Below are 24,280 nucleotides of genomic sequence, written 5' to 3' on the forward strand. Positions count from 1 at the left end.
TTTGCATGTGAACACCCAGCGTGCAAGTAGCTGCCATAATGTATTTACCGCTCACAACCATTGCATAATTGATTGAGCGGCAAGCTTGGAGTTGAATGTTTGGCACAAGGCTTGATGCTGTAATTGACATCATCACATTGGGCGCTGCGGAATGCAGTAATGGAGTCTCACTAATTGCTTGCTGTAATTGTAAGTTAACGCTGTTCCGTGCACAGGGAAACCCAACTGCTTGTGAACACCACTATTTAACTAGTTTCACAGAATTCTGTTTTTCTATTCATCCAAACAAAGTGAATTTTATCGAAAGATTCGGACCCCCCACCCTCCCAGAGCTCCACCAACCCTATCCATGCGCCTGTCAAAGCCAAGAGGAGAATGTTGCTACCGATGCTGGTTTGCACTGCACTGTTGTTCCCCCATGACGACATGTACATTGTGCAGGCTCTGGACTGTGCTAGCACAGGCGTGAATCATGCAGCAAAAGGACAGAAACATGGGACAAATGACATCCCGGGGAAGCTCGCACCTTGGAAACAGGACAGGAGAGCAAATTCCAGGATACCCAAAGATCCAGACTGTTAGTCACCCTGGCCTTATTAAAAGTTTCTTCGACTGTGAAGGTAGATATAAAATAATTGTTTAACTTCTGTTATTTCCTTATTTTCCATTTTAATTTCCCCTGTCTCAGCCTCCAAGAAACTCACGTATACTTTCTTTATGGCTTAGCTTTTACATACCTGCAGAAGCTTACAATCTGCTTTCTATTTCTTGTTAGTTTTCTTTGGTATGGTGTTTCGATTCGTGCTATAAATGTTTTGGTCAGACTTACTGTTCTTCTTACCAATATTATAAGCATCTCCTTCTTATCTAATACTATAATATAATGGGTAATCACTTTAATTACTTCTGCCATTTCAGAAAGTGTCAGCCGGACTTTAAATGTTTTTATTCAGAAAAAGTGATACAACTTTACATTGGAAGTACAGCACTACTCAGTGATTCTTACTTAAAATTATGTTTTCTCTTCACAATAATTCACACACAAAAATCTGGCATATATTTTATAACAATAAGTTGAAGTCACTATTACATTCAATACAATTAAAGATTGGTCCCCTTCAAAATGCAACGGTTACCTGCTTTTCATTCAGAAAGATGAACGTTTTGCCTCTAAAAATCGATTTTCTCTCGGGCTTTACTGTAATATCCAGCTCCCCAGGCCTGATGCTAGGTTCATCAATCGGTGGAGAAAAACTGCCAGAACAAAACTCATATCAATTCTTTGATTTTGTTAAAAACATCAGGCTGAAAAAACTGTGGTTGCCTTCAAACAGTCCATTTAGATACAGGCCGAACAATTCAGGCCCTTCCCATGGACAGGAGGTCTTGTCCCGCCAATGGTGGACTCCCCCCCCGCCACAGAACCCCAGCGGCAGAGGGTGCAAGCAAAGGAAAAAAACATCACCACTGGCCAATGATTGGCCGCCACCGCTGCGAAATGCATTGAGGGAGAGGGTGAAAATCTTGTTCATGGTACATGTGCTATTTCTTAACTGTAGAAACAAATGAAGACGTCCTTGGTGCTGTCGCTTGTTTAGGTAAACTTTAATTGTATATTAAAACAAATAAAAATACATATGCCGGGATTCTCCATTGCCCGCCTCTAAGATTGGGTGGCGAATCCCACGGCATTGCAGAAATAGAGGTTCTCGCAGGGCAGCAAACCAGGCCCGAGTCTCCACGCCCATCCTGCTGGCCACAGGGAGGTTCCCCGCTGCCCCAGCCAGGCGTTTCGCCCTAATGGGGCCATGCAATTAGCTCATTAGAGCTATTTTGCATGTCATTGGCAGGCAGGACGCAGCATTCATCAGTCAGCTGTGATGATCCGGCACCCCCAGCCAAGATTCACGCTGACAAGTCCTGAAGAGCGTGGATCTGGCTGTTTGCCCTTCCAACAATTGTCACCGGGGGGGGGGGGGGGGGGGGGGGGGGCGTTGCTTCATGGGAGGTGGGGGTCAGGTTGGCTTGAGCTGGGCTGGAGGTGCTCAGGTCACCTGAGATAGGACTCCTTGGATGCTCTCCCCATGCCTTTAAAACACATTAAACAGTCACTCAAAGTTAAAGTTTTCCCATATATATTATATACCATTTAACCAGCTACTCATTATCTTACAAATACACATCAAAGTGAAAGTGTTCTCACCTGCATCCCTAAACCCTTTGAATAGTAAGTCAGCATGTAAAAAATAAAGGTTTATCATAATAAAGTGCAAGTGACCCAATCTGTCCCTCTTAATACTTTAAAAATATCAGTATGCTAAGTTTGAAGTCATTTTCACACAGCCAATTTCACAACCTTTTGAAGTATTGAAGGCATGGGGGCTGGATTCTCCACCGTTGGGATGCTCCGTTTTGCTGGCAGCCCGGGGGTTACCCGACAGCATGGGGCTGCCCCATAATGGGAAACCCCATTGACCAGCTGGCAAAACAGAGCATCCCGCCGGTGTGCTGAACCAGAAATCTGGCGCAGCGGGACGGAGAATCCAGTCCATGGTGTATGACTCGGAGGATGAATGCTTTGAACTGTTTTGTTTACATTGAAATTCACACTCCATTGCCTCCAGAAAGCATTATGATTGACCGCTCACTGGAACTTCAGAGATTAATCCAGACTGTTTATTTTTATAGCTGAAGTATCTGACCATCGAGATACTCGAGCTGGCCGGTATGAGAAAAAAGACAACATAATCCCATGCCGCCTGTAGCTCACCATCTGAAACAATGAGGAACTCAACAAGCTGCTGGGCTGGGTGACCAGTGCCCAGGGCAGCATCCTGCCCAACATCCAGGCCGTGCTGTTGCCCAAGATGACTGGACCCCCAAGGAAGGTCTACACCTGAGCGCAGCAGGGGAAGTGAAAAAAATAACAATTTAGGGCGGCACGGTGGCTAGCACTGTTACCTCACAGCTCCAGGGACCCAGGTTCAATTCCAGCTTCGGGTGGCTGTCTGAGTGGAGTTTTCGTGTTCTCCCTGTGTCTGCATGGGTTTCCTCCGGGTGCTCCGGTTTCCACCCACAGCCCAAAGATGTGCAGGGTAGGTGGAATGGCCATGCTAAATTGTCCCTTAAGTGTCCAAAAGGTTAGGTTGGGTTGCAGGGTTAGGGTGCTCTTTCCAAGGGTCGGTATAGGCTCGATGGGCCTAATGGCCTCCTTCTGCATTGTAGGGATTCTATTAAGTCAGGGTAGCAGCTGTTCAGTTTTTAAAAATGAGTCTGCCTCATTGTTCTCGAGGAAAGAACAGCTGTGGGGGCCTGCTCTTTCACTTTATCCAAAGCCTTCTAGTCATGCACAGTGCTTTCAATACTTCAAAAGGCAATGAAATTGACTGTGTGAAAACAACTTCAAAGGGTTCCACCACTTTAAAGGCATAACTTTTACCTTCATCTCACAGGCTCTTAAATTTGGCATACTGACAGTTTTTAAAAAGGGTTTAGGGTACAGATGGAATCACTTTCTTTATGTCAAAAACGTTATTTCTTACATGCCGACTTGACAATTTAGCCTGGCCAATCCACCAACACTGCACATCTTTGGGTTGTGGGGGTGATCCCCGCACAGACATGGGGAGAATATGCAAACTCCACGCGGACAGCGACCCGGAGCCTGGATCAAACCCAGGTCCCCGGCGCCATGAGGCAGCAGTGCTAATCACTGTGCCACCATGCCGCCCAACCGACTTACTTTTTAAATAATTTAGGGGTGCAGATGAGAGCACTTTCACCTTATTATCAGGGATGTGAAATGAGTGACTGCCTAATAATAATAATAATCTTTATTATTGTCACAAATCGGCTTACATTAACACTGCAATGAAGTTACTGTGAAAAGCCCCCAGTCGCCACACTCCGGCACCTGTTCAGGTACACAGAGGGAGAATTTAGAATACCCAATTCACCTAACAAGCACGTTTTTCGGGACTTGTGGGAGGAAGCCGTAGAACCCGGAGGAAACACACGCAGACATGGGGAGAACGTACAGACTACGCACAGTGACCCAAGCGGGAATCGAACCTGGGACCCTGGCGCTGTGAAGCAACAGTGTTAACCACTGAGCTATAGGAGAGCAACCAAAGGATCCCTATTCCAGTGAAGACCCTGGAACAAAGCCTAGCCAGCTCAGCACAAGCCCCCCGATTGCCATCTCTCATGAAGGACCTCCCTTGACATCCTGCCGGCAATTGTTGGAAGGGTAGTTACCACCTTTCCACCCCTCGGACTGCAAAGTGCCAGGTTGACACTACAAGAGGTGTGGCCTGAAGTGGGTGCAGTGTCCTGCCTGCGATCTCGGGTATGGAGTGGGGCTGCAGCAGATATTTGAGATGGGAGCGCCCTTTAAAAAAGACGCTCCGATCTCAGAAGTGCTGTACCTATCCGAGAGATCATGTCGTGCTCCTCTCAGTTGCAAAGTGGACCCTGGTGTGGAATGGCATGGAAAACCCATTTGGAATCCCCCCCCCCAACCAAGTACCATGAAATGGGCAGTCCAGGGCACACCTAGCGCCAGCAGGAACCAACCCCGATTCTCTGCTGGACTCCTGAATGGAGAATCCAGGCCATAATTTCCAATTCTGTTATAGGGCACTAGAAATGTGCATATGAACTGCAACCTGCAAGATTTTGTATTGATTTCCATTTGTTCATCTCTAAGCTAACCAAAAGCCAGTCAAAATGTTTAATCCTCCAAAATGGATGCAGTGCTTAGATGCAGAATAATAAAATCAAAATAACAATGAAATTATTCATCATATCGTTCTGTTTTCTAATGAAAGTCAAACTAATTTCAATAGCGACTGCTGAACAACAAAACCAAAACATTATCGCACTATTCATTGCATAGTGCACCATTGTTGCAGCTTTTTACTTCAGGCTCAATGCTAAATTTCTTCCACACAAAGCTGGCTTGTCAATATCTTCTTATGGGAAGAATTAGGTATTGTATTATAGGCCAGGGTTTAGAGAACACCAAAGTATATTATGGAGTTCACCTGACCCACAATTTTGGTTATGGGGAGCACAAGGGCCCACTTTACAGGTGTGATGCAACAGAGAACTAAAAGTATTTTAAAACAAAAACAATGTTTATTCTATGAATGCAGTTAACATTCTATAAACACGCAGGAAAAATCTTATCAACTACGAACCCTGATAACCCTCCAAAAGATACAGTACTCTAGATAATCCTTAATAACTTTCCAAACAACATCTGTAATTCAAAAAACCCTTTTAACAAAGACAGTAGGTTTGCATTCCTTACAGAAACAGGCATTACTTTGAAATCATCAAGTGATCTGGAAACATTCTTTAGTTTGCAGAGAGAGTAAGATCAATACACACATCTGCTTGCTTTGAATGCAGCTCTCCAACTGAAAGCGAAACTAAACACAGAGCCAAAACAGCTTTCAGCACAAAAAGAAAGTAAAAAGCAGAGCAGAACCCAGCTCCACCCATACAATGACATCACTGCAGCCTTTTGATAAAGCACACTTTTCTTAAAGGGACATTCACATGACAATTGCAACTGTACAGAATAGAATGAAACTTTCCTTTTCACCAGAGAATCTCAGCAAAGATTCTGAAAATTAAATGTGTAACTATATATTTGTTCTCTAGAGAGAAGGAAATGAAAAAAAGGAGGGAAGAAGAGTGGCAGGAGAGGATCACACACGATGGAAAGGGCAAAAAAGATAGAAAGGAAACAACGTGAATAGGATAGGCTGTGTCTGTGTGTGTGGGTGAAGCGAGAAGAGGAGGACATAGTTTAAGCAAAGCAGTCAATTAAGGCAGACAAGTTTCCAGTATGCAAACATTTGGGGTGGAAGTTTCTTCATGGATGGCTTTTGCTGGTGTTTTATGCAGTATCATGCGGGGGACCGGGGCAAGTTGGAGGCGATTGCTGCAACAAAGCTGCAACAATCCTAGAGGCCAGAATCTTGGCATTCACATTTAACAAGGATATCGGCCTACAAGAACCACACAGCTGCGGGTCCTTGTCCCTTTTCAAAATGAGCGAAGTCATGGCCTGTGACATTGTCTGGGGTAGAACTCCTCTTTCCTTGACCTTGTTAAAGACTTTCAACAGCACTGGCCCCAATATCCCGGACAGCTTTTCATAGAACTCAACTGGGTACCCGTCCGGTCCAGGGGCCTTTCCCGACTGCATGGCCTTCAAGCCCTCCATTATCTCCTCCAGCCCGACCAGGGCCCCCAGCCCTTCTACCAGCTCCCCGTCCACCTTCGGGAAAGTTAGCCCATCCAAAAAGTGCCTCATCCCCTCCAGGCCCCCAGGGGGTTCCGATCTATACAACCTACTATAAAAGTTCCGAAAGGTCTTGCTCACCCCCTCTGAGTCCCCAACTAAGTTCCCATCCCCGTCAACCTCTTTCCCTAGCTACCTCCCTCTTTCTGAGCTGCTGTGCAAGCATCCTACTGGCCTTTTCCCCGTGCTCGTACACCGTTCCCTTCACCTTCCTAAGCTGCTCCACTGCCCTAACTGCAGTTAACAAACTAAATTCCACCTGCAGCCTCCGGCGTTCCCTCAAAAGCCCCGCCTCTGGAGACTCCGCATAACTCCTATCCACTCGTAGGATCTCTCTTACCAGTCGGTCCATTTCTGCCCTATCCGTCCTGTCCCCGTGAGCCCGGATCGAGATCAGCTCCCCTCTCACCACCGCCTTCAGTGCTTCCGAGACCCCCGCTGCGGAGACCTCCCCCATGTCATTTACCTGCAGGTAGTTCAGCATGAACTTCCTCAATCTCTCGCAGACCGCTTCATCCGCCAACAGTCCCACATCCAATCTCCAGTGCGGGCGCTGCTTGCCATCCATACTGACCTGCAGATCCACACAGTGCGGAACATGGTCCCGAGATCGTAATTGCCGAATAGCCCATGTCACCACCCCCTCCAACAGGGCCCTGCCCTCAACAAAGAAATCTATTCAGGAATAGACCTTGTGAACGTGGGAGAAGAAAGAAAATTCCCTGGCTCTCGGGTGCCTAAATCTCCACGGATCCACCCCCCCATCTGCTCCATGAACCCTTTCAGTTCCTTTGCCATTGCCGGCACCCTACCCATTCTCGAACATGACCGGTCCAGGCCTGGATCAATAACAGTGTTGAAATCCCCACCTATAATCAGCCTGTGCGAATCCAGGTCCGGAATCTTCCCCAGCACCCGCTTTATAAAATCCCCATCGTCCCAATTTGGCGCGTAGACGTTGGCCAACTCTACCTTCATCCCCTGCAGCTTACCACTAACCATGATAAATCTCCTCCTACATCCGAGATTATCCTCCCCGCCTCAAACGTCACCCGCTTATTGATCAGAATCACAGCACCCCTTGTCTTAGAGTCCAGCCCGGAGTGGAAAACCTGCCCAACCCTGCCTTTCCTCAACCGGACTTGATCCACCACCTTAAGCTGTGTCTCCTGCAGCAGCACCACATCCGCCTTCAAACTCCTAAGGTGTGCAAACACACGAGCCCTCTTCACCGCCCCATTGAGCCCCCGGACGTTCCAGGTGACCAGCCTAGTTGGGGGGCAAAGTGCCCCCCCTCCCCGCTGGTCAGCCATCACCCTTCTTGGGCCCGCCTCTATCCCGTGCGCGGACCTCCTCCGGCCCGCCACGAGGCGGCCCCCAACCCCGACTCCCTCAGTGACCTTCCATCGAAGTCCCTCCCACGTCAGCAGAACCCAACCCCCGCCCCCAGCAAAACTACTCTAAATCCCAACCCAGCTAACAAACTAATCTTATACACACCGTCCCTCTGTGCTTCCGTGAGCTAGCTTGGTGACCCCCCGCCTCTGGCACCAAGACGTCTCCCACCCATTGTTCCCTCACTCCCGTTCCCCCACTCCTGCAAACAAGTTTCCTCATCCAGCCGTCCCCCAACAAACATCCAGCAGCAAGTTAAAACAAAGATCAAAGGCACCACCCACCGAAACCCAGCCAGGCACGTCTCCATCCCACCAAAGTGCCCAAGAGTATAATTACCCAAACTACAACACAAGAATAACAATTACCAACATCTACCCCACAAACAGAAAAGAAACAAAAACAAAACAAAAAAAAATTGATCCCCCCCCCCCCCCCCCAAGCTCCAAAGCAATACGAAAAAACATAGCCAATTTTAACAACAGTAAGAGAGGAAAAAACACACACCCCTGAACTGCTGCCCCACCGACAATCAGAGGGGGGAGAGATGAAAAAACAAATAAACAAAAAACTCCCCAGAAAAAGAAAAGATAAAGAAAAAGGGCCCAATATAGGCCAACATACTGTCACTGAGTCCAAAAGTTCTCAAGCTCCCACCAGTCCTTTTCTTTTTGCATAGTCCAACGCCTCATCGGGCAACTCAAAATAATGGTGTTGGTCTTCATGCATGACTCACAAGCACGCCGGGTACAGCAGGCCGAACTTCACCTGTTTCTTAAAGAAGATCGCCTTGACCTGGTTGAAGCCTGCCCTCTTCCTCGCCACCTCCACGCTCAGGTCCCGATATACCCGCAGGATGCTATTCTCCCACTTGCAACTTCGCGTGCGCTTGACCCACCGCAGAAAACATTCCTTATCCGCCCGATATGCCCTGTCCACCTCCAGCGGTCAGGGGAATGCCCCCTCCCCCAGCAGCTTTTTGAACATACCCGCCACGTATGCTCCTGCATCTGCTCCCTCAGGAAGCCCGACGATTCTTAGATTCTGTCGGCGGGACCGGTTCTCAAGGTCTTCCACCTTTACCAAGAGCCTTTTCTGCTGCTCTCGAAGCATCCCCACCTCCAGCTCCACCGCTGTTTGGTGCTCCTCTTGTTCCAGCAGCGCCTTCTCCACCTTCTGAATCGGCCGGTCCTGGACGTCCAGTCTGCTTTCCAGGCGATCAATTGACTCCTTGATCGGGTCCAGGCATTCCCGCTTCTGTCTGGAGAAACCATCCTGGATGGCCTGCATCACTGGGTCCGCTGCACTCTGCGCTGCCACCCAGGGGTCTGCCCCTCGGCCATATTGACTCTCGTTCCAGCTTCCACACCACTCACTACTGGCTTCTTGTTCCTGCCCTTTCGCACGCTTCTAATCCTTTTTTCCATAAACCAATGCGAGGAAACCGTGCCCAGCTGCCTCAGCCAACAAATCTTCCGATTAAAATCGAAGAAAAGTCCGGGGGAAAAGTCCAAAAGCCCAACCAGAGCGGGAGCCACCAAATGTGCGACCTACTCCTCCATAGTCGCCACCAGAAGTCATAATGGTGGTAAATTTAACCACATCTTGGACCTATTATCTCAGCTCATTCACTCTGCCTTCTCAAGTCAACTCCAGCATATCACCATTTCACTTCCACACTTACTATGCAGATGCACCCATCCCGCTCTGTATTTTCTCATGCTCCACTGAAACTCACACTCATCCTTAATGCAACATTGCATCTCTCAGTCACTTTCAACAATTGCTATCCATCCATTCAGTCATACATGCTATTAGACTCAGTTATATGTCTCTTCTTTTCCTTCTTGCAGAGGAAGAGAGCTCAGCACACCAGGGACAGGCAGAGAACAGGACGTAGTCTTCCATCGATCTTGCAACTGAAGCTGGCTGAAGGAGAGGGAAGCACTGGACATCATCAGAATCATGAGCGTGCAACGATGACATCAACATTGGAGAAACTGTGAATGCACCAGTGGCCGGAGCTGAATTCCTGATTTCCAATTTATCAGCTGCAGGACCTAGTGAATAACCATTCTACCTCAATGGAAGGTTAGCACAGTGTTTTATGTTGCCTTGGGAAAGAGAACAGAGAAAGCTATTTTTGAGATCTGGCTTCCCTACAAATCACTAAATATCTCAAATCGACAGCAGTTCTGTGTGGACAGCAGCAACATCTCAACAAGTGCAAAACTAATGGGCAAGTACAGTAAATACATGCTGTTCCAGCAGGCCTCGACAAGAATGCAGCAGTGCAACCTGTGAAGGAGCTGGGTATCTCCGACATAAATGTCATGATATGGTAAACATCATAGCATATACATACATACCTGATGGACAGATCAACGGACCAATCAACACACACAACACGACAGCCAATCACAGGCAAGAGCATACACAGTACAAAACAGGGAACACGACACTTCCTGGGCACTCGAGCAGGAGACAGTTCAGGGCACAGAGCTCATTGCCAGCCACTCAGACATCCACCATGTGCTGAGTACAACAGTTTACCATGTAAATAGATGATTGAAATAAAACTGCGTTGTACCATTCGCAACCGTATTGGTTCGTCTATGTAACAGAGTACCCAACACTTCAATAAACTTCTGGTATTCCGCATTAAGCTGTACATGTACACACTACAGAGGCTGCTGTCAGATCTCCATTTCAATGGTGATCGCCGACAACCTCATCATTATCTTTACTGCAAATTCCAAGTCATTATATGCATATCATTATGCATATGTGCAATATATCTGGAATGTTGCATCTCTACACTGTTTTTAATATATGAAACGTTGCAAAACATTGCCCAAAATAACAAATTAAAAAACGAAAAAAGGACAATGAAACATTTATGTTGCGTGCTTAGTTATTTTTTTCAGGTTATATCTTTCCATCTTATTTACATGTTGGTAATTACAGTAGCATAGCAAATGAAGTTGTAGAGAGCTAATACTCTGTTCTACTGTGATTGTCATCCTTCGTTCTGTTAGGTTTCTCAATTTGCGACCATTACTTCAATATTGCGGAGACTGCCAGAATTGTTACAATTTAATGAAATTGACATTACCTTTCTGGACTGGGAAGCTGTCGTCTGAGCTGGATTGCCTCGGCAAGATTGACAAAAAATTCTGGTTTTACTATGGGTCGACAACAAATCATTGCACAGATAGTCTTATAGGGAAAAAGGAATGGAGATATTATTACAATTGGCACATATCAGCTAAAGCAATGCATGGACAGTCATATAACCTACAGTTCAATTCCTTATTGAAAGTAGGTACAACTCACAGGTTGTCAAAGAATGATTTGTGAGCCAATTGCTTTTATCCAAAACCAATCTGATCTATGTACAACTACGTCTTGATTTAAAGCACATTTCATTTATCTGAATTTAAGCAACATACTTGAAAATATTTGAATGCGTTAACTCACATTTTGTATTCATAAATCAATAACAGGAGAAATTTGCAATTTGACAATCAAACTTGCACTTATCCAATGCCTTTAACGCAATAAAACATTCCAAGACACTTTAAACAATTAGGTGCTGAGCCACATAAGGTGGTATTAGGACAGGTTAAAGTGGAGAAACAAAAAGGTTAAAGAGGGGAAACAAAGAGGTTGAAGTGGAACAACAAAGAGGTTCAGAACCATCATAGAATCTCTACAGTGCAGAAAGAGGCCATTTGGCCCGAATCTGCACCAACCAAAGAGCACTCTACCCAGGCCCACTCCCCCACCCCCGGCCACCTAACCTTTGGACACGAAGGGACAATCAAGCATGACCACTCCCAACTCACATGCACATCTTAGGACGGTGAGAGAAAACCGGAGCACCCGGACGAAACCCATGCAAACCATGCAGGGAGAATTTGCAAACTCCACACAATAACCCAAGGCCGTCTCGAACCTGGGTCCCTGATGCTGTGATGCAGCAGTGTTAGCCACTGTGCCATCGTTTATGGAGGGAGCTCCAGAGCATGGGGCCTACACAACTGAAGGAAAGGTTACAAATGCAGGAGTACAGAAAATCAGCAATATGCAAGAGGCCAGAATTAAAGGAGTGCAGAAAGCAAAGGATGACACAGAGTGAGGAACGGGCGAAACCATGGAGCAAAAATAGAAGTGCTGCCAACTGAAAGTCAAAACAGGTCACCAAGCAATCAAACACCCGCAATGAAAAACTACATATGCAATCTGAAATAGATCAATCCAGAAAGAACAGTTTTATCTCACTACCATAATATGCCAGTATTTTGAAGAATCCATACATCTACCACATTGCAGTTAAATTTTAGAAAATAAAATTTCCTGGAAACTCCTCAGTTTTATGTTTAAAAACTAAAACGAAAATCAGTAGTCAACAAAAAAGTTTTTTTTCAAATATTTCAATTGCGTTCCAATTAAAGTCACAAATATTTTCAATTATGTTCTTAAAAAAACCAAAATGAAATACTGTACAGCATTAAGGACATCTTCTCAAGTGCTAAAAATTGCACATTGAACCACTTTTGGGACTCAATACTGTTTGGGTTGTAGAAACTGATCAGCAGTCATTTCAAGCCCTGGAAATTTGTGTGGCATGATAGCACAATGGTTAGCACTGTTGCTTCACAGTGCCAGGGTCCCAGGTTTGATTCCCGGCTTGGGTCACTGTCTGTGCGGAGTCTGCACGTTCTCCCTGTGTCTGCGTGGGTTTCCTCCGGGTGCTCCAGTGTCCTCCCACAAGTCCTGAAAGACGTGCTGTCAGGTAATTTGGACATTCTGAATTCCTGCTCTGTGTACCCGAACAGGCGCCGGAATGTGGCGACTAAGGGGTTTTCACAGTAATGTCATTGCTGTGTTAATGTAAGCCTACTTGTGACAATAAAGATTATTTTTAAAAATTCATTTCATAATGTTCAAAACTGAATGAAGAGTTGTAGTTTCAGTTAAGACAAAGTGTTCAGTCATTTACAATTGGCATTGATTTAAAGCTTGGCGCAGTCTCTCACAAAACCTGGTAAAGTTAAACATGCTTCTGCTTAATTCCAACTGACCTTCACAGTGACCTTAACTGATGACATGACAAGGTGAGTGTTAGCTTCTGTCCAATTGCTGCTGAGATGACCTCCAAGTTGTAGAACTGATTTGTTTAGTGCACTTTTCTCTGGCCCATCCAAACAAGAAGAGCATACAATTAAGGGTTCATATTCCACTCTGAGGAGGAAAAATATATTCATCACACTGCATCAAAGGGACATATGAAAGCACATGAAAATCAAGTGATAGCAGCTGACTGCCTCAAAGATTATATTATCACCTAAAGTGGCCAACTCCCGATTTAAAATGGCGAACGGCAAAGGCTGATGGGAAAGTCAGCCAACAAGACAGAAACCAGCGGCTGCAGGTTTACTGTGTATTTAGCTCTGCAAAAGCCAGACAACATCGATACCAGCAGCCATCTGCATACTGATGAGCAATCCCCAGGAACAATAAGTAAAATTTTGGACACACACGCAAAGCCAGACTCCTCGGCGCCAGCAGGAGCCAACACAAAGGAGGTGAACGAGCACCTCAAGACTGCCCATCGATCAGGGAACCGCTCCAGCATTGGAGAAAATCGAACCAAGCGATTGGGACAAAGTCCAATCACTTGAGACCAGGTACAGGGTCCGCCCCGAAAGGCGGTAAGCCCCTGGGGACTATAAGAATTGAGCCCCAAGTTCAAATCGCGCTCTTCGCTCTCTTCTTCACCTCTGCGTTCTGCCCGGGTCACCCAGCCACAGGAACCAACATTGACCGTGACCGGTGCAGTGACTCGTGATCACCGAAGCCCGTAAGTCTTAATTCAACGCTCGCTACGAGATAGGCGCTCCTAGCTACTAATCCGTACCAACTTCGAATCCCGCAGACTCAGAACCCGAACGAAAGGCCATTTGTTCCCCTGACCAGGTGGGCCAGTCCGAAGTTAAGTATAGGCCTGTTAGTTGTAGAATAAGCTTAGACTTAGAATTTGTGCATGAGTAGCAATTACTGTGTATAATAAATGTGCTTTGATTTAAATCTTACTAATCGGTGTATTGGGTTATTGATCATTACTCGGACTTGAACCTTGTGGCGGTATCATAAAGATACCTGGCGACTCGAGAGCAAGGGTAATAAAACAGAGCAATTGAACCAAGGAGAAAATCAGCAACAATTATCAAAATGGGTTCAATCATGAGTGGCACGGTAGTTCAATGGGCGGTAGCACAGTTGCTAACACTGTTGCTTCACAGCGCCAGGGCCCCAGGTTAGATTCCCGGCTTGGGTCACTGTATGTGCAGAGTCTGCGCATTCTCCCCATGTCTGCGTTGGTTACCTCTGGGCACTCCGGTTTCCTCCCACAAGTCCCAAAAGACATGTTTGTTAGGTGAATTGGACATTCTGAATTCTCCCCCAGTGTACCCGAACAGGCGCCGTAGTGGGGCGACTGGGGGATTTTCACAGTAACTTCATTGCAGTGTTAATGTAAGCCTACTTGTGACACTAATAAAGATTATTATTATTAAAGATACTCAGAATCATCAATCTGTGATAGAAACAAAACACACAAGTGGCCATATGAAAATTGTGGGAGAGTCAGGTCCACAAAACCAGTTATGCATAACATTGTTCCATTATTGTTCTCTTGCTCCAGTGACAGATAATTTTATAGGATGGAAAGGTAGACAGTCAGTTTCATCAGAATTGGGAACATCTTCCAACTTTTCCAGATCAGGAAGGTTGGCATAACAAAAAAACGCTTGTATCCTTTTTTCCATTAAATCCTAGAGCAAAAAGAAAAGATCTTTTCTTACAAAGGACAATTCAGAGTTGAATTTAGCACAATGACAAATTACCATGCTTGTAGACAGATTCTGCCAACATTTGGAGGTTTCTAGGTGATGTAAAAATTTAATATCAGAATTAAGAGTCAGCAGAAAGTTATATGGTTTCAATAATTATTAAAATGCAGCAGCTAGTCTGCACGGAGTGAAGTTTCACGAACCAGAACGAAGACAAATGAGCAAATTCAGGGCATACTGAAGAGGGAGGGCAAACATACAGATATCTTGGCATACAGTAGTACCAATGATATAGGTAGAAAAAAGGATGAGGTCCTGCAAGCAGAATTTAGGGAGCTTGGAAGCAGATTTAAAAACAGGACCTAGAAGCTAGTAATCTCGGGATTACTTCCAGTGCTAGTGAGTATAGAAATAGGAGGTTAGTCCAGATGAATGTGTGGCTGGAAAAATGGTGCGGGAGGGAGGGCTTTAGATTTCTGGGACAGTGGGACCATTTTTTTGGGGGGTGGGACCTGTACCAGATGGACGGTTTACATCTTAATCAAAATGAGACCAGAGGCCCTTGCAGGGAGGTTTGCTAGAGCTGTTGGGGAGGGTTAAAAAGCAGTAAACTATTACCTGAATTTGCTTTGGAAAAGTCCAAATGTGACTAATTCTCCTGACTTCAAGATCCTTGGGTTGTCATTCAGCAAGCGCTCCTCATTTACGAAGGTTCCGTATTTTGAAGTATCTTTTAATGTCAATACAGCATTTCTAGCAGCTTGAGTCTTTAAAGAAATAGGAAATAAATTTAGAATGCTAAACATTTGCTATCAAAAAACTATTCTCAAGGACAATCATCAGCTAATAAATTAGTTGTAATGGTCACTGCGCACGGCTCTACATAAAATAATTAGGTGTGATTGTTTTGCTGAAAGTGACACTGCTATTAGGATCTTTTTTAATGTTTACTACAAATCCATAACATGTGTGCATTGCAATCTGATGGATTTATGATGTTATAAATACTTATACACAAGTATATTACCGAATTATTTGTAATTTCGCAATATTACAAAGAGGGTTACCACACAATTACTTAAGCTTTTGCTTAGAAGCAGACAGTTTGTGCTGAAGTTCTTTCAATCAGACATTGAAGTTCTGTTGTCATGACCTCAAATGTGGAATACTGGCCTTAACCAGCTGCCTTTATTTATGTTACATAAGTGGAGCTGCATGGAAAGATTTAATTTTCAACCCCTAGCCTAGGCATAAAACACTAACAAGATGAAGTGAGACAATTTAGTAAGAGTGTAGCCTTATTTTTTTTAAACTTAAAGTATCTTGGGGTAATATAGAATGATATCCCACACTCCTGACCATCTTACAACCTCAGAGGAATGAAAACAAAAGAAAAGTGTTTGACCCATCCCAATGTGCAGCTGGGTCCTTTAGTGGCTGGTTTAAAATATTCAGCTAATTCACTGTCAAATCAATATTACTTTGATAAAAATGTGCATTTTGTCATATCAGCAAGTTGTATTACTCTCATCCCGTACCGTAATTGCATCCTCTACAATGAATCAGGTCCGGGAATCATTTTGGAAAGTCACAAATTCCAACTGAAGAAAATAATTTAAAACAGTAGAATAAATAGACAGATGGAATGCTATAATATAATTTACGCTTCCTAAATATGTTAGCGTTTTTTTTTCTAAAGGTCAGTTTTGTTCATCCATGCTCAATTTGTCTCCATGTAGCCCTTCTTCAACAGACTGTATCGATCATACACACAGGCTGGCTGCACCTGTTACCTGCAGCAAGTGTTCTTCAAGGCTCACTTTCCAAACATTTATTTTTTTAATTTAAAATTTTCCAATTTAGCGTGGCCAGTTCACCCACCCTGCACATCTTTGGGTTGTGGGGGTGAGACCCACACAGACACTGGGAGAACGTGCAAACTCCACACGGTCAGTGACCCAGGGCCGGATGCTAACCACTGCGCCACCTTCACGTTCCAACCGAACTCCATAATGAAGTTCATCATTCTATCACAACAGCAGGAAGTCAAATTTCCTGATGCGCTTGTACCGACAAGGTAGTGCCTTAGTTTATCTATGTTCCGATTCTGCATGACACTTTCAGAGTTCTTGAAACAAAGCTGTCGGACTCAAAATGTTAACTCTGTTTCTCTCTACACCTGTGCTGCCAAACCTGCTGGAGATTTCCAGCATCTGCAGTATTTTGCTTTTATTCTATCTAGTTTTGTTAAGCACGGAAATGAAATAATTAATTATTTTGGAGTTACTTCCTACCGATTGCAGTGCGAGTGACAATTGAACTGAATGATTTAAAAAAATTACAAGTGGCAACTTAAGATTGGAAGAAAAGGAAAGTACAAGCATTTCATTCAACAAAAGTAAAATTGAAAAAACGATTTCTCACCAGATTTGCAGCAGGGTGACTAACTGAAAGTGCAGCATGCGAACGACTAATGGACTGATCATCAAGTAGAAGGACTGCACAGTTCTTTCGACCAACAATGTAATCTACACCAACTAACAAATGGTAGGGCTCTTCTGGAATAGAAATGAAATATTAATGGATAAAACAGAAATTAAGTTTACAGAGGCCATCAATTTATCCAAATACTGGACTTCAGGTTGAGGTTATGCGGAGGGGACCCATCGAGTGCTGGCGAGGAGGCCCAAGCCCAGCGAGCCGCCACGGGCGGTGCTGGTGCAGTTCCACCGTTTCGTAGACAGAGAAGGTGTCTTAAGGTGGGCCAAGAAAGAGCAGAGTAAGAAGTTTTACAACACCAGGTTAAAGTTGGACTTTAACCTGGTGTTGTAAAACTTCTTACTGAGCTCGCCCAGTCCAACGCCGGCATCTCCACATCAAGAAAGAGCAGAGCAGCAGGTGGGAGAACGCAGAGGTCCGGATTTATCAGGACTGGAGCGCGGAGGTGGCTAAAATGAGGGACGGGTACAATCGGGCTAAGGCGGTGCTGCATCGGAGAGGAGTGAAGTTCGGTATGTTGCAGCCGGCGCGACTGTGGGTCACCTACAGGGACCATCACCATTACTTTGAGACGCTGGAGGAGGCGTGGACCTTTATTCAGGCTGAAAAGCTGGACTCGGATTGAGGGCTGGGGACGAGGGGATGCTGAGGGGGTTGGTTGGGACTGTTGTGTCGTATTTTGGGGGGATTGTGTAGTTGGTTGGGCAATGTTTCTACTCTGTCTGTCGGGTGGGTTGTGGGGGGGGGCAGGTTAAAGACTGTGAGCGTCGGTGGCTGGAAATGGAGATGGGGCCCCGCGCCGGGGGGGGGGGAAATTGGGACTGGGGAATTGGCACTGGGCCTGGAAAGCAAGCAGCGCCAGAGGTGGCGGGGTCGGGGGTGGGTGGAAAGCGTGGGCTTTTTCCCGCGCTGAGAGTGGAAGGGGGTGGGAGAGGGGGGGAGGGGAGAGCCCGTTGACAGATAGGACATCTGCGGGTGGCAGATCAGGTAAGGCTAAGAAAGGGGTGGGTAGGGCAGGTGTTCCATTTGGGGTTAGATGCAAAAAATCGGGGGGGGGGGGGTGATTTTGGTGGGGAAGCGGGTGTCGTTTGAGGCGTTGGGCATCGTGGCAGACAATGAAGGTAGGTATGTGATGGTGAGGGGTAAGCTGCAGGGGGTGCGGGTGGTCTTGGTAAATGTATACGCCCAGAATTGGGACGATGCGGGGTTCATGACAGGGGGCTTGATAATGGGGGGGGGGGGGGACTTCAACACGGTGCTGGATCCGGCATTGGATCGCTCCAGGTCTAGCACGGGCAGGAGGCCGGCGGCGGCCAAGGTGCTGAGGGGGTTTATGGACCAGATGGGAGGAGTGGATCCGTGGAGGTTTGCGTGGTCGGGAGCCAGGGAATTCTCATTCTTCTCCCATGTTCATAAAGCCTACTCTCGGACTGACTTTTTTGTAATGAGCAAGGTGCTGATTCCGAGGGTGGAGGACACGGAGTTTTCGGCAATAGCCATCTCTGACCATGCCCCGCATTGGTTGGACCTCGAGCTGGGGGAGGAGAGGGACCAGCGCCCGCTGTGGCGCTTGGAGGTGGGGTTGTTGGCGGACGAGGAGGTGAGCGGGCGGGTCCGGGGGTATATGGAAAGGTACCTGGAGGCCAATGATAATGGGGAGGTGCAGGTAGGGGTGGTCTGGGAGGCGCTGAAGGCAGTGATCGGGGGGAGTTGATCTCCATTAGGGCCCACAGAAAGGGTAAGGAGAGGAGAGAGAGGGAGAGGCTAGTGGGGGAGATGATAAGGGTGAATAGGAGGTATTCAGAGGCCCCCGAGGAGGGACTACTCAAGGAGCGACGAAGTCTCCAGGCCGAGTTCGACCTGTTGACCACCAAGAAGGCGGAGGTGCAGTGGAGGAAGGCGTAAGGGGCGGTGTACGAGTACGGAGAGAAGGCTAGCCGGATGCTGGCACACCAGCTTTGGAAGCGGGAGGCAGCGAGGGAGATCGGGCGAGTGAGGGATGGAGGGGGGAACATGGTGCGAAATGCGGTGGGTATTAATGGGGTCTTCAGGGACTTTTACGAGGGACTGTATCGGTCTGAGCCCCCATGGGTCGCTTTCTAGACAGGCTGAGGTTCCAGAGGAGAGAGGAGGGGCAGGTGGCAGGGTTGGGGGCCGCCGGTTGGGTTGGAGGAACTGGTCAAGGGACTGGGGAATATGCAGGCGGGGAAGGCACCGGGGCCAGATGGGTTCCCAGTGGAATTCTATAGGAAGTACGTGGACCTGTTGGGCCTGCTGCTGGTAAGGACTTTCAACGAGGCAAGGGGGGGGGGGGGGGGGGGGGGGGGTCCTGCCCCCGACGATGTCTAGGTAGGGCGCTGATTTCTCTAATTCTGAAGCGGGACAAGGACCCTGTACAGTGCGGATCGTGTAGGCCGATTTCACTCCTTAATGTGGATGCGAAACTGCTAGCAAAGGTATTGGCCATGAGGATTGAGGACTGTGTTCCAGGGGTCATACATGAGGATCAGACGGATTTTGTGAAAGGGAGGCAGTTGAATACCAACATACGTCGGCTCCTGAATGTAATTATGATGCCGGCGGTGGAGGGAGAGGTGGAGATAGTGGCGGCTATGGACGCGGAGAAGGCCTTTGATAGGGTGGAGTGGGGTACCTGTGGGAGGTGTTGAGGAGGTTTGGGTTCGGGGAGGGGTTCGTCAACTGGGTGAGGTTGATGTACGAAGCCCCGGTGGCGAGTGTGGCCACGAACAGGAGGAGGTCGGAATATTTCCGGCTATATCGAGGGACGAGGCAGGGGTGTCCTCTATCCCCCCTGCTCTTTGCGCTGGCGATTGAGCCCCTGGCCATGGCTTTGAAGGAGTCTAGGAACTGGGGGGGGTTGGTGCGGAGGGTGGGGGGGGGGGGGAGAGAGAGGAACACCGGGTATCGTTGTATGCGGACGATCTGCTATTGTATGTGGCGGACCCGGTGGGGGGAATGCCGGAGGTGATGTGGATCCTGAGGGAGTTTGGGGATTTCTCCGGGTATAAGCTCAACATGGGGAAGAGGGAGCTGTTCATGGTCCACCCGGGAGACCAGGAAAGGGGGATTGGTGAGCTTCCGCTAAAAAGGGCAGAAAGAAGTTTTAGATACCTGGGGGTTCAGGTGGCTAGGAGCTGGGGGGCCCTGCATAAGCTCAACTTAACGAGGCTGGTGGAGCAAATGGAGGAAGAGTTCAAAAGGTGGGATTTGCTGTCGCTCTCCCTGGCGGGTAGGGTGCAATCGGTTAAAATGACAGTGTCCCCGAGGTTTTTGTTTTTGTTTCAGTGCCTCCCCATCCAGATCCCCAAGGCCTTCTTTAAGCGGGTTAACAGGAGTATTATGGGGTTCGTATGGGCAAAGACCCCGAGGGTGAGAAGGGTGTTCTTGGAGCGGAGCAGGGACGGGGGGGGGGGTTAGCGTTGCCAAACTTATGTGGGTACTATTGGGCTGCCAACGTGGCGATGATACGTAAGTGGGTAATGGAGGGGGAGGGGGCGGCGTGGAAGAGACTGGAGATGGCATCCTGTGTGGGCACGAACCTGTGGGCGCTGGTGACGGCACCGCTGCCGCTTCCTCCGACGAGGTACACCACGAGCCCGGTGATAGCGGCGACCATCTAAATCTGGGGGCAATGGAGACGCCACAGGGGGGAGGTGGGGGCTTCGGTGTGATCCCCGATATGGAGAACCATCGGTTTGTCCCGGGGAAAATGGATGGGGGGTTCCGGAGTTGGCACAGGGCAGGTATTAGGAGGATGGGGGACCTGTTCATAGACGGGAAGTTTGCAAGCCTTGGGGAGCTGGAGGAGAAATTCAGGCTTCCCCCTGGAAATGTTTTCAGATATATGCAGGTAAGGGCGTTCATTAGGCGACAGGTGGTGGAGTTTCCGCTGCTGCCGACGCGCAGGGTCCAGGACAGGGTGCTTTCGGGGGTGTGGGTTTGGAGAGGGTAGGATCTCGGCAACTTATCAGGTGATGCAGGAGGAGGAGGAGGAGGCCTCGGCGGAGGTAAAAGGTAAGTGGGAGGAGGAGCTGGGGAGGAGATCGACGAGGGTATGTGGGTGGATGCCCTGGGAAGGGTAAACTCTTCCTCCTCCTGTGCGAGGCACAGCCTGATACAATTTAAGGTGCTGTGCACGGCGCACATGACCGGGGCAAGGCTAAGCCGTTTTTTTGGGAGTGAGGACAGATGTGCGAGGTGTTCGGGGAGCCCAGCAAACCACACCCACATGTTCTGGGCATGTCCAACGTTCGAGGAGTTCTGGAGGGGTGTAGCGAGGACGGTGTCAAGGGTAGTGAATTCCAGGGTTAGGCCTAGCTGGGGGCTCGCAATATTTGGGGGTGTCCTACAAGCCGGGAGTGCAGGAAGCGAAAGAGGCCGGTATTCTGGCCTTTGCATCCCTGGTAGCCCGGCGAAGGATTCTGCTTCAGTGGAAGGATGCGAGGCCCCCAAGCGTGGAATCCTGGATTAACGACATGGCAGGGTATATTAAATTGGAGAAGGTGAAATTTGCCTTAAGGGGATCTGTGCAAGGGTTCTTCAGGCAGTGGCAGCCATTCCCTAGACTTCCTGGCGGAGCGTTAGGAGATGGTCAGCAGCAGCAGCAACCCGGGGGGGGGGGGCGGTGAAGTTCGTGTCTAGTAGGGGATGCAGTATTGTTTACTGTTTAACGTTTATTTGCTTATTTATGCACTTTTGTTCTTGTTGTTTTATTATTTATGTAAAGTTTTATATTTTTCTGTTGTGATAATCTGAAAAATTTTGAATAAAATCTTTTTTAAAAATAAATTTATTCAAATACTTTAAATAGAGCAACCATCTTATATAATAATCCTGGCATTGACATTAACTGTGAATACACAAGAATTCTCAAGATAATTGAACAAAGAACAGTACAGCACAGGAACAGGCCCTTCGGCCATCCATGCCTGCGCCGATCATGATGTCTGTCTAAACTAAAACCTTCTGCACTTCCGGGGTCCATATCTCTCTATTCCCACCCTACTCATGTATTTGTCAAGATGCTTCTTAAACGCCGCTATCGTTGGTTACACTTGAATTGTTCCAATAAATGTATTCCGAAATAAACAAGAAATTTCCTTCAACAATAATAGTCTCTCACAACACCAGATTATGGCCTGTGTGACTCCTTTTTTAAAAAAAAACATTTTATTAGGGAATTTGTAGTTTTTATAATAATAACGATAACAGCAACATAAACATGGTACTTAAAACATTTCCATCCCTATCACATTCTTCGCACTCCCAACGATGAATCAATAGCCTAACCCTCACCCCGCTAGATTTCTGCCTCTGCTGACATTTTAATTTTCTCCGAGAAAGTTAACGAACGGCTGCCACCTCCGGACGAACCCTAACACTGACCCTCTTAGGGCGAACTTTATTTTCTCGAGACTGAGAAACCCAGCCATGTCACTAACCCAGGTCTCTAATTTCAGGGGCTTCGAGTCCTTTCACATTAATAGAATCAGTCTCTGGGCTACCAGGGAGGCAAAGGCAAAAAGTCAGCCTCTTTCGCCCCCTGGACTCCCGGCTCTTCCGACACTCCAAAGATCGCCACCTCTGGACTCGACGCCACCCTTGTTTTACGTACCATGGACATAGCCTTAGCAAAACTCTGCCAAAACCCCATCTCCCAGGCCGCCTCCCTTTTCCTCAGCTGATGTGCTAGCATTCTACTGGCCTTTTGCCCATACTCATATACCGCTCCCCTTGTTCCTCAGTTGTTACACCACCTTCCCTGTAGAGAACAGTCCAAACTCAACCTGTAACCTCCGCCGCTCCTTCAGTAACCCCATATCCAGGGCTTCCGAATATCTCCTGTCCACCTGGAGTATCTCCCCAATCAGCCTATCCCTGTCTGATCGTTCCACCTTTCCCCTATGGGCCAGTATCAAAATTAACTCCCCACTCACCACTGCCTTCAGAGCTTCCCACACCATTGCTGCCGAGACTTCCCCCGTATCATTTAGTTCCAAACAGTTCTGGATAAACTTGCTCACCCGCCCACACACACCCTCATCTGCTAATAGTCCCACATCCAACCACCATAACGGGTGCTGCCCTCCCTCCATACTATCCCGTAGATCCACCCAATGTGGGGCATGATCCGACACCGTGATTGCCGATTATTCGGTTTCTACCACCCCACCGCAGTAGATCCCTGCTCAAGATAAAAATGTCGATCCGAGAATATACTTTGTGGACATGGGAGAAATAAGAAAACTCCTTCACTCTTGGCCGTCCGAACCTCCATGGGTCTACTCTCTCCATCTGCTCCATACACCCCTTTAATTCCTTCGCTACGGCTGGCATCCTCCCTGTCCTCGGTTTTGACCGGTCCAATCCTGGATCAGTGACTGTATTAAAATCTCCCCCATGATCAGATTATGTGACTCTAGGTCCGGGATCTTACCTAACACCCGCCTCATAAATTCCACATCATCCGAGTTTGGTGGTGCATATACATTCACGAGTACCACCTGCATCCCCTCAAGCTTCCCACTCACCATAATGTACCTGACCCCCGCATCTGACACGATTCTCCCTGCCTCAAATGCCACCCGTTTGTTAATCAGGATCGCGACACCCTCTGGTCTTAGAATACAGCCCTGAATGAAATACCTGGCCAGCCAACCCCTTCCTCAATCTAGTCTGGTCGAACACCTTTCGGTGTGTCTCATGTCAGCCTTCAATCCCCTCAGATGCGCAAACACGCGAGCCCACTTAACCGGCCTATTTAGACCTCTGACATTCCAAGTAATCAGCCTAGTCGGGGGGTTCCCCCCCCTGCCAATTAGCCATCACCCTGCTTAGGCCAGCCGCCAGTTCACGTCCCTAGCCTCCTCAGGACAGCCCTCGGTCATCCGCCGCCCTCGACCTCCCCTTTGTCCCCGAGCATCAATTTCTCCCCTGTCAGCAGTGAAGCACACCCGCACCCCTCCCTCCCCCCTAGTAACAGCACTAGAAACCCAACCCCCCATATCAAACTTCCGTGAGCTAGCTAGCCTGGTAGCTCCCGCCAATGGCACCAGGAATCCTATCTCCTCCTCCCCGTGCTTGGACATACATATTCAAAGCATCACAGTCCCCAGTAAACAAACAGTAGAAAAAGTCCCTCCAGCCAACTTCCAATGGAACAGAGTTAACTTTACATTTCTGAGCAGTTGCT

At 47.6% G+C, this 24,280-nt stretch overlaps 1 protein-coding gene across 5 annotated transcripts in view; it reads right to left on the reverse strand.

Annotated features, from left to right (window-relative positions):
- nbn (nibrin) overlaps positions 1 to 24,280 on the reverse strand; it is a 93,207-nt gene that overhangs the window by 62,692 nt on the left and 6,235 nt on the right. For 3 of the 5 annotated variants that reach the window (XM_072467980.1, XM_072467979.1, XM_072467982.1), the window contains exons 2-6: positions 16,993 to 17,126; positions 15,187 to 15,335; positions 12,799 to 12,958; positions 10,827 to 10,930; positions 1,137 to 1,254 (exon numbers count right to left, since the gene is read on the reverse strand). In XM_072467980.1, the coding sequence (XP_072324081.1) occupies positions 1,137 to 1,254; positions 10,827 to 10,930; positions 12,799 to 12,958; positions 15,187 to 15,335; positions 16,993 to 17,126 (665 nt within the window). Of the gene's footprint in view, positions 1 to 1,136; positions 1,255 to 10,826; positions 10,931 to 12,798; positions 12,959 to 14,334; positions 14,551 to 15,186; positions 15,337 to 16,992; positions 17,127 to 24,280 lie in introns of those variants that run through there. The other 2 variants (XM_072467981.1, XM_072467983.1) reach the window with 2 other exon arrangements.

Source organism: Scyliorhinus torazame, chromosome 11 (assembly GCF_047496885.1).
Source record: "Scyliorhinus torazame isolate Kashiwa2021f chromosome 11, sScyTor2.1, whole genome shotgun sequence".
NCBI lineage: Eukaryota > Metazoa > Chordata > Chondrichthyes > Carcharhiniformes > Scyliorhinidae > Scyliorhinus > Scyliorhinus torazame.